This window comes from Ciona robusta, chromosome 6 (genome assembly GCF_009617815.1).
Source record: "Ciona robusta chromosome 6, ASM961781v2".
In the NCBI taxonomy this organism is placed as follows: domain Eukaryota; kingdom Metazoa; phylum Chordata; class Ascidiacea; order Phlebobranchia; family Cionidae; genus Ciona; species Ciona robusta.
This window is the reverse complement of record NC_143240.1, coordinates 2,862,597-2,875,284: the sequence shown is the minus strand read 5'-3', so window position 1 is coordinate 2,875,284 and position 12,688 is coordinate 2,862,597. Positions and strand designations below refer to the sequence as shown.

General features: G+C 32.9%; 2 protein-coding genes and 1 long non-coding RNA gene across 4 annotated transcripts; 1 reads left to right on the top strand and 2 right to left on the bottom strand.

Moving 5' to 3' along the window:
- Positions 1-515: 515 nt before the first annotated feature.
- Positions 516-2,475, bottom strand: LOC149734943 (complex I intermediate-associated protein 30, mitochondrial-like). The gene is made up of 5 exons (XM_089880291.1): positions 2,158-2,475; positions 1,716-1,949; positions 1,284-1,463; positions 908-982; positions 516-778 (listed from the first exon to the last, which is right to left on the bottom strand). Exons 1-5 carry the CDS (start codon positions 2,473-2,475, stop codon positions 617-619), a joined length of 969 nt encoding a protein of 322 aa, XP_089736417.1. The 3' UTR covers positions 516-616.
- Positions 871-3,049, top strand: LOC149734942 (uncharacterized). Its single transcript, XR_016385218.1, has 2 exons — positions 871-1,005; positions 2,100-3,049. It is a non-coding gene; the product is annotated as an uncharacterized LOC149734942 (long non-coding RNA).
- On the bottom strand, positions 2,570-12,440 carry LOC149734941 (protein-lysine N-methyltransferase SMYD4-like). Of its 2 annotated transcripts, XM_089880250.1 has the most exons (15): positions 8,115-8,221; positions 7,669-7,789; positions 7,325-7,442; positions 7,187-7,265; positions 6,983-7,060; positions 6,575-6,693; positions 6,156-6,284; positions 5,810-5,948; positions 5,269-5,634; positions 5,108-5,215; positions 4,419-4,537; positions 3,951-4,104; positions 3,587-3,762; positions 3,228-3,388; positions 2,571-3,048 (listed from the first exon to the last, which is right to left on the bottom strand). In XM_089880250.1, the coding sequence occupies exons 2-15, from the start codon at positions 7,782-7,784 to the stop codon at positions 2,781-2,783; spliced, it is 2,130 nt and encodes a 709-aa protein (XP_089736376.1). In that variant the 5' UTR covers positions 7,785-7,789; positions 8,115-8,221; the 3' UTR covers positions 2,571-2,780. The 2 variants fall into 2 exon arrangements, with proteins under 2 accessions (XP_089736377.1, XP_089736376.1); XM_089880251.1 differs by lacking the exons at positions 3,228-3,388; positions 3,587-3,762; positions 3,951-4,104; ... (9 more) ...; positions 7,669-7,789; positions 8,115-8,221 and adding exons at positions 8,402-8,562; positions 8,759-8,934; positions 9,124-9,277; ... (6 more) ...; positions 12,031-12,108; positions 12,235-12,440 and having other exon boundaries at positions 2,570-3,048.
- Positions 12,441-12,688: the final 248 nt, after the last annotated feature.

Sequence of the window (12,688 nt, the reverse complement as noted above, 5' to 3'; positions counted from 1 at the left end):
GATTAGCGCGCCTGCCTCTAACCCAGAGGTAATGGGTTCAAGGCTCGTCGCTGCTACCATTGTGGGCGTATGTGTCCTTGGGCAAGACACTTAACGGCAATTGCTCCAACCCAGTGGCCACTAATGGGTTGTCCAAATTATCAGCCATACATAAAAATGAAAAAAAAATCCAAACAAAAATAATCACCCACAAAGTAACATACTTGGTAACTCGTAAGCTGGCACGAGGTGTTAAACCCGTGTTATAACGACTGTCGTTTTCCGGCCACGCGAGGATAAAGTAAGTTACATTCATTCATTCAATATTTAATCATATATGAATATAACGGGGGACCAATTTATGTTAGTCACATTCTTGTTGCTGTGCTAAACAATGTATTTATATAGCGAGCTTAGTTGCTTTGCAAATCTTCAAAATAGAACTTCCACTTGTGTTTTAGGATGCTTAGACCAAAGCAAAGTCCTTTGCCTAGAGTTAGACTCGCACTTCAAGCATAAAAACAACGCTACACAAATTTCTGCCACATTTTTTAGGATGTTTCGTGCATTTAAAACATTTTCATTATAAATTCACACAGTAATAGCAAAAACATAACGCTTTCAAAAGTTACAATGGTTACATTCCAGAGTTTGAATTGATAGGTTCCCACGGGTCATAGTAGTCTATTCCACTTTCACACACTTCATAAGTAACATCGCGAGTAAAAGCAATGTAATCTATTTCAAGATGAAATGGACCTTCAATTTTATCCCGTATCAAAAAGCGAAAATTTGACATCTGAAAACAAAAAAAAGCAGTTTTGTAAAGTAAAAGTTTGCGGTTTTAAAGCTTAATGCTGCTACCAATGGAGGTTAAAGTTACATTCATTCATTTAAAACCAAATTATGTTAAGAATATTTTACATACCCGGTCTAAGGCCATTTCTCGTTGCTTAGCAACAGCCCCGCTATCAATGCTGGCAATTAACTTTGCAAAAGGAATCTGTAGAGTTACAATAACTCATGGTAAGTATGTAACTATCATTTGAAATGCAAAATAAATATAAATATTCCATTACTTTTGCTACCAAGTGTATGTAAATTAACATATATATTAACATTTGTAATATAGTCTTGCCAAATGGCAAATAAAACGCAGTAACCCGTATTAAGGGTGAATAAGTTACAAACATGGTAATTTGTGTAGGAAGCACCGGGTGTAAGAAACAAAAACACTCGTGTTATATGACTGTTAATATCCAACAAAAAGGCCCAGTTTTGAACATAAAATTTAAAAAACTTACAGTAACTTCTTGCCATAGAGGGCCCCCATTGGTGTAAATAGGTGCAGTATACATCATTCTATCCCCAAAACCAAAATCGCAAAGTGTTTCAAAATGATATTTTCTTCCATCACCGCGTAATCGGATTTTAAAAGCATTGAAACCTTGAAAATTCATGAACTGCTCTCGCCCAAGAACACCCTATACAAAATCTTGATCAAAATGCATAGGAAGTAATGTTAAAAAAACAAAGTATAGTGTGATTTCCTGCACATATTTTGCATACAATCTGCGTTTACCTATGAAAAACGTTACTTTTTTCTGACACGGGCAAATAATACATAATATTACTGTTTAATCATGGAATAGTTTCAAATGGAAATACTGGGTATTTTTTAATAGTATATCATTTAATTGGGTACAATATTTTGGGAAACACTGTTTAAATCTCACCTCAAAAGGTTTAGTCTCCACATACGCAAAACCGTAAAAATTTGGTGTGGGCTCTAAGGGGTCATTAGATATTACATAATCTTTTGGTGGTGTGTTGTTTAGGTAACCACGGAATGCAGCAGTCATCTCATTCGGGCCTTGAACCAATTCAGCCCAGCTCCGTGCCCCTACATCTTCATCTGTCATTATGTACCAGTTCTCAAGCTCCCCAGAGTTACGAAAGTAGTAGATAATCTGTGAATGAATATTAGTTGTGTGTGTAATGTTTTATACATATGAATAAATCCAACTTATTTATCTTTTTCGAGATGTGTTTTTTTAAACAAAAGAGCTGTTGCTTCCCTTGAGATTGTAAATAAGTTACATTTATTTATTCATTCATAGGTGCTATAAGTTGACAGTGATTACTGTGGACTTCAGTACATTAAAACACTCCCCAAACCTGATCCTCTTTCGTGCTCCTTGCCGCCAGCGCGTGGTCATGTGCAGATGCAAACTTATTCTTCATTATCATGTTAAAATATTTCCACGAATGTTTCCATCTGTTCCAGTCCACACTTTTCTCTTGTATTCGGACAATTTCCTCTTCTTGTTTAACAACGATATTGCTTTTTTCAGCATTTTTTTTGTTTTTGTTCGTTGAAAATGAAATTGTACGTGTAGTGCAGTAATTAGTAGTCCTATTTTTCAGGCATTTTGACAAAATATGTGTAGTGTCAGTTTTTGCCAACCTCAGAATGAATGGGCGTAAAATATCCATATTTAAAAGCGATTTTTCTTACATTATTGATCAAAATGCAGAGTTTCAGATCCTACAACCTAATATTTAAATACCTGGTAAGAGGAAAAGGTGTGTACATTTATAAACATGCAGTATTTGAAAAACTTTAATTCAAAAGCATTTCTAATATAATAGTAGAAAAATTAAAAAAAATATATATAAAAAAGGCAGTTTTTCAGTTTAAATTTTAATGGAAAAAGGAAAAAATAGCAGCAAAATTAAAGTAGAAACAAAAAATGACGTAAAGTCTCATTTGACATTAAATCATAACTGTAATTTTTAACTCAATATACTTTCAAAGTTTTTAAACATTGTTTCAAATTAACCATGTCTTCATAGTCTTTACTACCAGGTGTGCAAAAACGTGAGAAAATTGGTTCACATTTCCTGAGATAAAACGCTGCCTGAGAGTAATTAGATAGCATGAAATGAATTGAAGTCAGAGAAAACATTTGTCGAGCTGTATGGACACTTTTGGGGCCAAATTTTAACGCAACCAGTTTTATGCTTTGCTCTAGAATTGACACAGCTTTTGCGTAGTCCTGGATTTTGCTGTAAAATCAAATTTTTGTTTGTTAGAAAAGATATGGTCTTTAGCCTAATGTTAACTGTAGAGTTATAACATGGGTATCTTCTTACACACCAGACACACATGGTGTATTCATACACCTCAAGCTCACTGTTAAGTTTATAACCTAAATTGTTAGACACACTATTTTCAAACCACTCACCATAATAAAAAAGCTAACTTGTCCCAAACTTTTGCACGAGTAAAATTGTTTTTGTAAACCACATTTTCAAGTAATGTTGAAATTTCTTCCAAATTTTTAACGGCTGCTTTTATTGTTATTTCACCTTTTGATTCTTGCAATAGGGTTCTGTCCATTCGTTTCTAAATTAAATATAAATAAAAGTAATTCCACCCCACGTTTATATGTTATGTGAATGGGGTGTTGGGTTTACATTAAAAACAAGAAATTGTTTAAAAAAAAAAGTTACCCATAAAGTTACTTGCATGGTAATTCGTAATTGTACACAAGGTGTATGAAACAGAACATCTGTGTTATAACATATTCATATATTCATTTACCTTTAACATTATACAAGTATCTTTGTCTTTCGTGTAGTCTTCAGTCTTCTGACAAGCCATATCAATGCATTTGCCCAAAACTGAGCTTTCTTTATTAATTAATTCCACAGGCCCACAACAGTGTTTACATTTCATTGCTCTTAGTTGTGTATGAAGAGCCTCCTTATCAGTGTTGCCTGAAAAGGTTGTTTATAAAAGGTGTTGCCAATTAAAAAAATGTGGTGTTCCAATGGCAGTGTTGTCTGTTTAAATTTGTTATTAAAAAGTGTTGCCGATTAAAAAGTGTAAAAATGGTATCTTTAACAGTGTTACATCTTAAAAACTAAAATAGTGTTGCCAAAACATTCTAAACACTAATAGTTACCTGATTTGTGCATGGCACATGGTGTACAATCACAATCAAAAGAATAATTTTCCTTGAGAGTTTTCTGTCTTTCTTCAAATGAGGCATGGAATACAGATGGCCCATAACAATGTGTGATTTCGGTTCCAACCGGAATAAACTGGTTTGACCTAAACTGGAAATTATTTAAGTTATTATTTGTGAGGCATACGTGGTGTATTCATACACCATATGAGAAGTGTCTAGTTATAACATGGGTTTCTTTTTATACATCGGACAGTAGACACACGGTGTATTTATACACCTCATGCTCACTGTCAAATTATAACATGAGTGTCTTTTTATAAACCAGACACACATGGTGTATCCATACATCATGCTTACTGTCAAGTTATAACATGGGTGTCTTCTTATAAACCAGATACACATGGTGTATTCATACACCTCATGCTTACTTCAAGTTATAACACAACCGACACAAATACTCACAGTCACAGTGCTACCATTAAACAGAGCATCTGTGTTACAATCGCAACTATGATTCATCATACTCATAGTTGGGAAGAAAGCAGAAGCAACAATGTCTCTCCTAGTGACAGTTACATTATCTGAAAAACATCATACGTTTACTCATACTCGCCAAACATTGGAAACCTCATTGAATAATGTTGCGAATACAATATATATTCTGCTTGTTTGTATAGAAACGTAAAAGTGACATTATTTTAAATGAATTATATATTTCCGACATTGTTAAAATACATTAACACCCATAGTTATTAAACATAGGGAACCTCATTGATTATTGTGGTGAATGCAATATACTTTGGCTCTGCTTGTTTATATAGACACCTAACAGCAGGGTAAAATCTGGGGTGACATTGTTAAAATACATTTACACTCATATTTGTCAAACCCAGAGAACCTCATTGATTAATGTGGCAAAAAGCAGCTAAATATATTTAAAATTCTAAGAGGGAGGAATAATTAGACATGCGTTGTTGTAAAACAAATCTAGCCCATCTGCCTTGCTACCCTAAGTTTGGTGCCTATACACACACATAGACAATATAAATATACTGAAACAATGACAGCTTTTTAAATATATAAGTTATACATAAGATATAATTCATAAATGTAGATTCACACACTGATAACATAGCCATACATATACTTACCACACAGTTCGTCAGAGACAAAAGATATGCTTTGTCCATTAATTGGAACTTGTAAATAGTGCCGGTGTAATAAATATTCTATCACCTCACCCATGGAAGTAAGTTGGCCTAAAAAAAACTTCTGAATATTTTCAAAATACAATAATAGAGAAATTACGTACCAGGTTCGATTTTTGTCGTGACATTTGACATTTTTGAAAGTGATTTCATTTCAGAAATAGTTTTAATGCGATTTCTGAAAAAGTCCATGTCAAAATTGGGATTTTCGCATAAATGCTTCAGGTTTAGACTATTGAATATTTCCTGTAAGAGTTCTTTTAAAGAGGCAACATCATCTTTGGCTGTATTTTCTTCTTCACCAAAAACCTCAGATCTTATTGTTGAAACTAACATACAAAACCAAGAACAGTCATTTTTAAAATCACTGTCTTTTTCTACACAAGATGACGTTTTAAGACAGAAAGTACTCCAGTAATCACATTTATAAACACCATCTTTGGGGTCTGTGCCTACTGGTTCAGAACAATCTGCAATAAAAGTAATTTACTATACAAACTATCATTATAGGCTTATGTGTTACTGGGCAAGTCACTTAAAAACAGTGGTCACAAAAGAGTTCAAATTATCAGCCATAAAGGAAAAAAATCACCCACAAATTTTCATAACTTCATTAACTACAACATTTTGTCCAATAACTTTTACCTGCACAACTGTTTCTAGATTGATAAATATGCTTTGCTATAGAAGTACAGGTATGAGTTGTATCATGTTGGGGAGTTTCCCCAAGCTCATACGCACCGGTTAGTAATGCACGAACGGCCACACGTAATTCCATACACTTCTGTAAAATGATAAAAACCTTAAAAAATATTTAAATAAATGAATGTAACTTAATTATTCATAACAACAGTCGTTATAACACGAGTGTTCCCGGTTTTATAATGAATGTCGCTTTAAAGCCATGCGAGATAAAGCAAGATAAATTCAATCAACTTTGGCAGGTTTTGTTTCATATGTTTATTAGTAACAGGTTAACAGTAAAACTCACTATAGCAAGCATAGGAATTACTGAACATTCCATCCAATGATAAATCTTCCATGCTGATATTCTGCATCGTTCATCACAATATATAGTGCATGAACAACCCAGACATGGTATCCCACTTGATTTACAAGGCTGTGGAAAAAATATAAACTGCTTGATACAAAAAATATTGCATTAAAGGTAGTATAGCCAATTGTGTCTGTTTTTTAATTATTACCAAAATCTGGGGAGACTTTGGTAAAATGCAGGTATAACGTACAATTGTTAAACGTAAGGAACCACATTGATTAATATTACAAATTGCAATGTACCTTGGCTCTGCATGTTTATTTGGACACCAAACGGCAGGATAAAAGCTATACTAGGCTTAAAACCGAGGTATCAACTATAAAAAACTACTTTTATGTCATTTCTATACTTACTGTTAAACAGTAACTGCAATGTGTGGAAAAAAATTCCGGATTTAAAACTCCTAAATAAGCAACTTCTTCTAAAATACACTCATTGGTTCCTGTGTTAGATGTAGTAATGTAATGACGACCTGTTAAAAAGTAAATAATTTTAGGGCAAAATTATTATAGCACTAAGATGGATACTGTTAGCACATAATATCTCATACATACTTATCCTATTTTTAACAATTAACAACAGTGTTTTAGAGCCGCAAGGATACGGTTATATAATTCTGTGAATATTCTTTGTTTACTACCGAAATGGGACAAGAAAATATAGTGAAAACATGGACCATCTTACCCTACCATAAAAACTTGCAATGCACTAGACTAATTAAGGATAATCAAAGCATAAATTTTACAAAACAAGTTACTTGCCTTTCTGGGGAGTTATGTTCATCTTAACTTTAGCGGAGAGATTTCTTACTGATTTGTTTTCATTGTTCAGATTTGAACCTGTGTTGTAAAAGTTTTTACAGTGTTGAAAGGATATTTTACACAAAACAGTGTTGCCAGCTAGTTTACAAAAAAAGGAAAAAAAATCATGGTTAAGAGACTCACACAATAATAAATATTTTTTACCTTTTTTCTTTTCTTTTCTCCTTACAATATATTCTCTCCATTCAAATTTTGTTTCTTTGTTTCTATTTACTTCTTTTAACTGTGTAGAAGAAGACACCCATGTTATAACTCGACAGTGAGCATGAGGTACAATTATACCTTGTCTTGCAACTCATGACCAATTCCATCTTTCCACTTGGTCAAAGTTGATTCGCATTTAGAGAAGTCACCAATGTACCAATATGACCATGCTAGTCTTGAAACAAGTTTTGAATAACTATAAATACAAAAAGTTAATTAAATTTAAATGACTTTTGATACATAAGTAGAACAGTATAGAATAGAATTCAGTTATATGTTGGTGAAGTCCTTGTTGAGGAACGGGAATTAAGTCAAGATTTGGTCTATTATCCCAACACCCAGGCTGCTTGTGTACGGCGTTCGTAAGATCTGTGCAACTCTACGTATATTATACAGAATAGGATTGGATTAGAAATACTTACATATTAGTATTACATCCACCATGAAAAAATGCTCTCTGAATATCACATACACAGTATTCATATTTCTTTAAATGAAACCAACATGCAGAGCGATTTGAATACAACGTAACTATCATGGAATCTGCAGAAAAAAATAAACATAATTATATGTATAAATTATGTTTCATTATATATTTTATTATAAGAAAGAATGGTGTATGTATGCATGAATCTAACTTGTTTTTTTCCAGCGTGCCGGGGCTACGACAGTCGTTATAACACAAGTTTTCTTCTTCATGCACCTCGTGCCTCCTATGGGTTACCATGTATGTAACTTTGTTGGTAATTTCCAGGTATATATTTATTATTTAGGTGTTTTTTTCTTTAATTTTTCATAAACAGTAAATCCTAAATGTCTAAGAAGTAATTAAACTTTAAACAGAACAAATCAACTTTAATAAATTTACCTTCAAAATTCCGGTTTGTACCATTCTCTATTAGGTTAGGTTTTGCATATAATAATCCTTCTGTGTACTTTATAATGGCTGCATCGTATTTTCCAGTCCTGGATTTTGCTGTAAAATCAAATTTTTGTTTGTTAGAAAAGATATGGTCTTTAGCATAATGTTAACTGTCGAGTTATAACATGGGTGTCTTCTTACACACCAGACATACATGGTGTATTCATACACCTCAAGCTCACTGTTAAGTTTATAACCTAAATTGTTAGACACACTATTTTCAAACCACTCACCACAATAAAAAAGCTAACTTGTCCCAAACTTTTGCACGAGTAAAATTGTTTTTGTAAACCACATTTTCAAGTAATGTTGAAATTTCTTCCAAATTTTTAACGGCTGCTTTTATTGTTATTTCACCTTTTGATTCTTGCAATAGGGTTCTGTCCATTCGTTTCTAAATTAAATATAAAGAAAAGTAATTCCACCCCACGTTTATATGTTATGTGAATGGGGTGTTGGGTTTACATTAAAAACAAGAAATTGTTTAAAAAAAAGTTACCCATAAAGTTACTTGCATGGTAATTCGTAATTGTACACAAGGTGTATGAAACAAAACACCTATGTTATAACACATTCATTTATTCATTTACCTTTAACATAATACAAGTATCTTTTTCTTTCGTGTAGTCTTCAGTCTTCTGACAAGCCATATCAATGCATTTGCCCAAAACTGAGCTTTCTTTATTAATTAATTCCACAGGCCCACAACAGTGTTTACATTTCATTGCTCTTAGTTGTGTATGAAGAGCCTCCTTATCAGTGTTGCCTGAAAAGGTTGTTTTTAAAAGGTGTTGCCAATTAAAAAAATGTGGTGTTCCAATAGCAGTGTTGTCTGTTTAAATTTGTTATTAAAAAAGTGTTGCCGATTAAAAAGTGTAAAAATGGTATCTTTAACAGTGTTACATCTTAAAAACTAAAATAGTGTTGCCAAAACATTCTAAACACTATTAGTTACCTGATTTGTGCATGGCACATGGTGTACAATCACAATCAAAAGAATAATTTTCCTTGAGAGTTTTCTGTCTTTCTTCAAATGAGGCATGGAATACAGATGGTCCATAACAATGTGTGATTTCGGTTCCAACCGGAATAAACTGGTTTGACCTAAACTGGAAATTATTAAAGTTATTACTTGTGAGGCATACGTGGTGTGTTCATACACCATATGAGAAGTGTCTAGTTATAACATGGGTGTCTTTTTATACATCGGACAGTAGACACACGGTGTATTCATACACCTCATGCTTACTGTCCAGTTATAACACAACCGACACAAATACTCACAGTCACAGTGCTACCATTAAACAGAGCATCTGTGTTACAATCGCAACTATGATTCATCATACTCATAGTTGGGAAGAAAGCAGAAGCAACAATGTCTCTCCTAGTGACAGTTACATTATCTGAAAAACATCATACGATTACTCATACTCGCCAAACATTGGAAACCTCATTGAATAATGTTGCGAATACAATATATATTCTGCCTGTTTGTATAGAAACGTAAAAGTGATGTTATTTGAAATGAATTATATATTTCCGACATTGTTAAAATACATTAACACCCATAGCCATAGTTATTAAACATAGGGAACCTCATTGATTATTGTGGTGAATGCAATATACTTTGGTTCTGCTTGTTTATATAGACACCTAACAGCAGGGTAAAATCTGGGGTGACATTATTAAAATACATTTACACTCATATTTGTCAAACCCAGAGAACCTCATTGATTAATGTGGCAAAAAGCAGCTAAATATATTTAAAATTCTAAGAGGGAGGAATAATTAGACATGCGTTGTTGTAAAACAAATCTAGCCCATCTGCCTTGCTACCCTAAGTTTGGTGCCTATACACACACATAGACAATATAAATATACTGAAACAATGACAGCTTTTTAAATATATAAGTTATACATAAGATATAATTCATAAATGTAAGATTCACACACTGATAACATAGCCATACATATACTTACCACACAGTTCTTCAGTGACAAAAGATATGCTTTGTCCATTAATTGGAACTTGTAAATAATGCCGGTGTAATAAATATTCTATCACCTCACCCATGGAAGTAAGTTGGCCTAAAAAAAATTTCTGAATATTTTCAAAATACAATAATAGAGAAATTACGTACCAGGTTCGATTTTTGTCGTGACATTTGATATTTTTGAAAGTGATTTCATTTCAGAAATAGTTTTAATGCGATTTCTGAAAAAGTCCATGTCAAAATTTGGATTTTCGCATAAATACTTCAGGTTTAGACTATTAAATATTTCCTGTAAGAGTTCTTTTAAAGAGGCAACATCATCTTTGGCTGTATTTTCTTCTTCACCAAAAACCTCAGATCTTATTGTTGAAACTAACATACAAAACCAAGAACAGTCATTTTTAAAATCACTGTTTTTTTCTACACAAGATGACGTTTTAAGACAGAAAATACTCCAGTAATCACATTTATAAACACCATCTTTGGGGTCTGTGCCTACTGGTTCAGAACAATCTGCAATAAAAGTAATTTACTATACAAACTATCATTATAGGCTTATGTGTTACTGGGCAAGTCACTTAAAAACAGTGGTCACAAAAGAGTTCAAATTATCAGCCATAAAGGAAAAAAATCACCCACAAATTTTCATAACTTCATGAACTACAACATTTTGTCCAATAACTTTTACCTGCACAACTGTTTCTAGATTGATAAATATGCTTTGCTATAGAAGTACAGGTATGAGTTGTATCATGTTGGGGAGTTTCCCCAAGCTCATACGCACCGGTTAGTAATGCACGAACGGCAACACGTAATTCCATACACTTCTGTAAAATGATAAAAACCTTAAAAAATATTTAAATAAATGAATGTAACTTAATTATTCATAACAACAGTCGTTATAACACGAGTGTTCCCGGTTTTATAATGAATGTCGCTTTAAAGCCATGCGAGATAAAGCAAGATAAATTCAATCAACTTTGGCAGGTTTTGTTTCATATGTTTATTAGTAACAGGTTAACAGTAAAACTCACTATAGCAAGCATAGGAATTACTGAACATTCCATCCAATGATAAATCTTCCATGCTGATATTCTGCATTGTTCATCACAATATATAGTGCATGAACAACCCAGACATGGTATCCCACTTGATTTACAAGGCTGTGGAAAAAATATAAACTGCTTGATACAAAAAATATTGCATTAAAGGTAGTATAGCCAATCGTGTCTGTTTTTTAATTATTACCAAAATCTGGGGAGACTTTGGTAAAATGCAGGTATAACGTACAATTGTTAAACGTAAGGAACCACATTGATTAATATTACAAATTGCAATGTACCTTGGCTCTGCATGTTTATTTGGACACCAAACGGCAGGATAAAAGCTATACTAGGCTTAAAACCGAGGTATCAACTATAAAAAACTACTTTTATGTCATTTCTATACTTACTGTTAAACAGTAACTGCAATGTGTGGAAAAAAATTCCGGATTTAAAACTCCTAAATAAGCAACTTCCTCTAAAAGGCACTCATTGGTTTCCGTGTTGGATGTGGTAATGTAATGACGACCTGTTAAAAAGTAAATAATTTTAGGGCAAAATTATTATAGCACTGTGAGGTAAGATGGATACTGTTAGCACATAATATCTCATACATACTTATCCTGTTTTTAACAATTAACAACAGTGTTTTAGAGCCGCAAGGATACGGTTATATAATTCTGTGAATATTCTTTGTTTACTACCGAAATGGGACAAGAAAATATAGTGAAAACATGGACCATCTTACCCTACCATAAAAACTTGCAATGCACTAGACTAATTAAGGATAATCAAGGCATATAATTTACAAAACAAGTTACTTGCCTTTCTGGGGAGTTATGTTCATCTTAACTTTAGCGGAGAGATTTCTTACTGATTTGTTTTCATTGTTCAGATTTGAACCTGTGTTGTAAGAGTTTTTACAGTGTTGACAGGATATTTTACACAAAACAGTGTTGCCAGCTAGTTTACAAAAAAAGGAAAAAAATTCATGGTTAAGAGACTCAAACAATAATAAATATTTTTTACCTTTTTTCTTTTCTTTTCTCCTTACAATATATTCTCTCCATTCAAATTTTGTTTCTTTGTTTCTATTTACTTCTTTTAACTGTGTAGAAGAAGACACCCATGTTATAACTGGACAGTGAGCATTAAGTGTATAAATACAAAATATCTCAACAGCGAGCATGAGGTGCATAAATGGACAATATCTCGACATTGAGCAGGAGGTACAATTATACCTTGTCTTGCAACTCATGACCCATTCCATCTTTCCACCTGGCCAAAGTTGATTCGCATTTAGAGAAGTCACCAATGTACCAATATGACCATGCTAGTCTTGAAACAAGTTTTGAATAACTATAAATACAAAGGAATTAATTAAATTTAAATGACTTTTGATACATAAGTAGAACAGTATAGAATAAAATTCAGTTATATGTTGGTGAAGTCCTTGTTGAGGAACGGGAATTAAGTCAAGATT

Excerpts from the sequence above, each read along its gene's own strand:
- LOC149734941 (XM_089880250.1), bottom strand. The coding sequence starts at position 7,784 with ATGATAGTTACGTTGTATTCAAATCGCTCTGCATGTTGGTTTCATTTA. Across the intron at positions 7,266-7,324 it reads GTCATGAGTTGCAAGACAAG|TTAAAAGAAGTAAATAGAAA; the intron begins GTATAATTGTAC and ends TCTTCTACACAG. Across the intron at positions 5,635-5,809 it reads ATCTAGAAACAGTTGTGCAG|ATTGTTCTGAACCAGTAGGC; the intron begins GTAAAAGTTATT and ends CTTTTATTGCAG.
- LOC149734943 (XM_089880291.1), bottom strand. The coding sequence starts at position 2,475 with ATGGATATTTTACGCCCATTCATTCTGAGGTTGGCAAAAACTGACACT. Across the intron at positions 1,950-2,157 it reads GGAGCACGAAAGAGGATCAG|ATTATCTACTACTTTCGTAA; the intron begins GTTTGGGGAGTG and ends ATTCATTCACAG. Across the intron at positions 1,464-1,715 it reads TGGAGACTAAACCTTTTGAG|GGTGTTCTTGGGCGAGAGCA; the intron begins GTGAGATTTAAA and ends GATTTTGTATAG.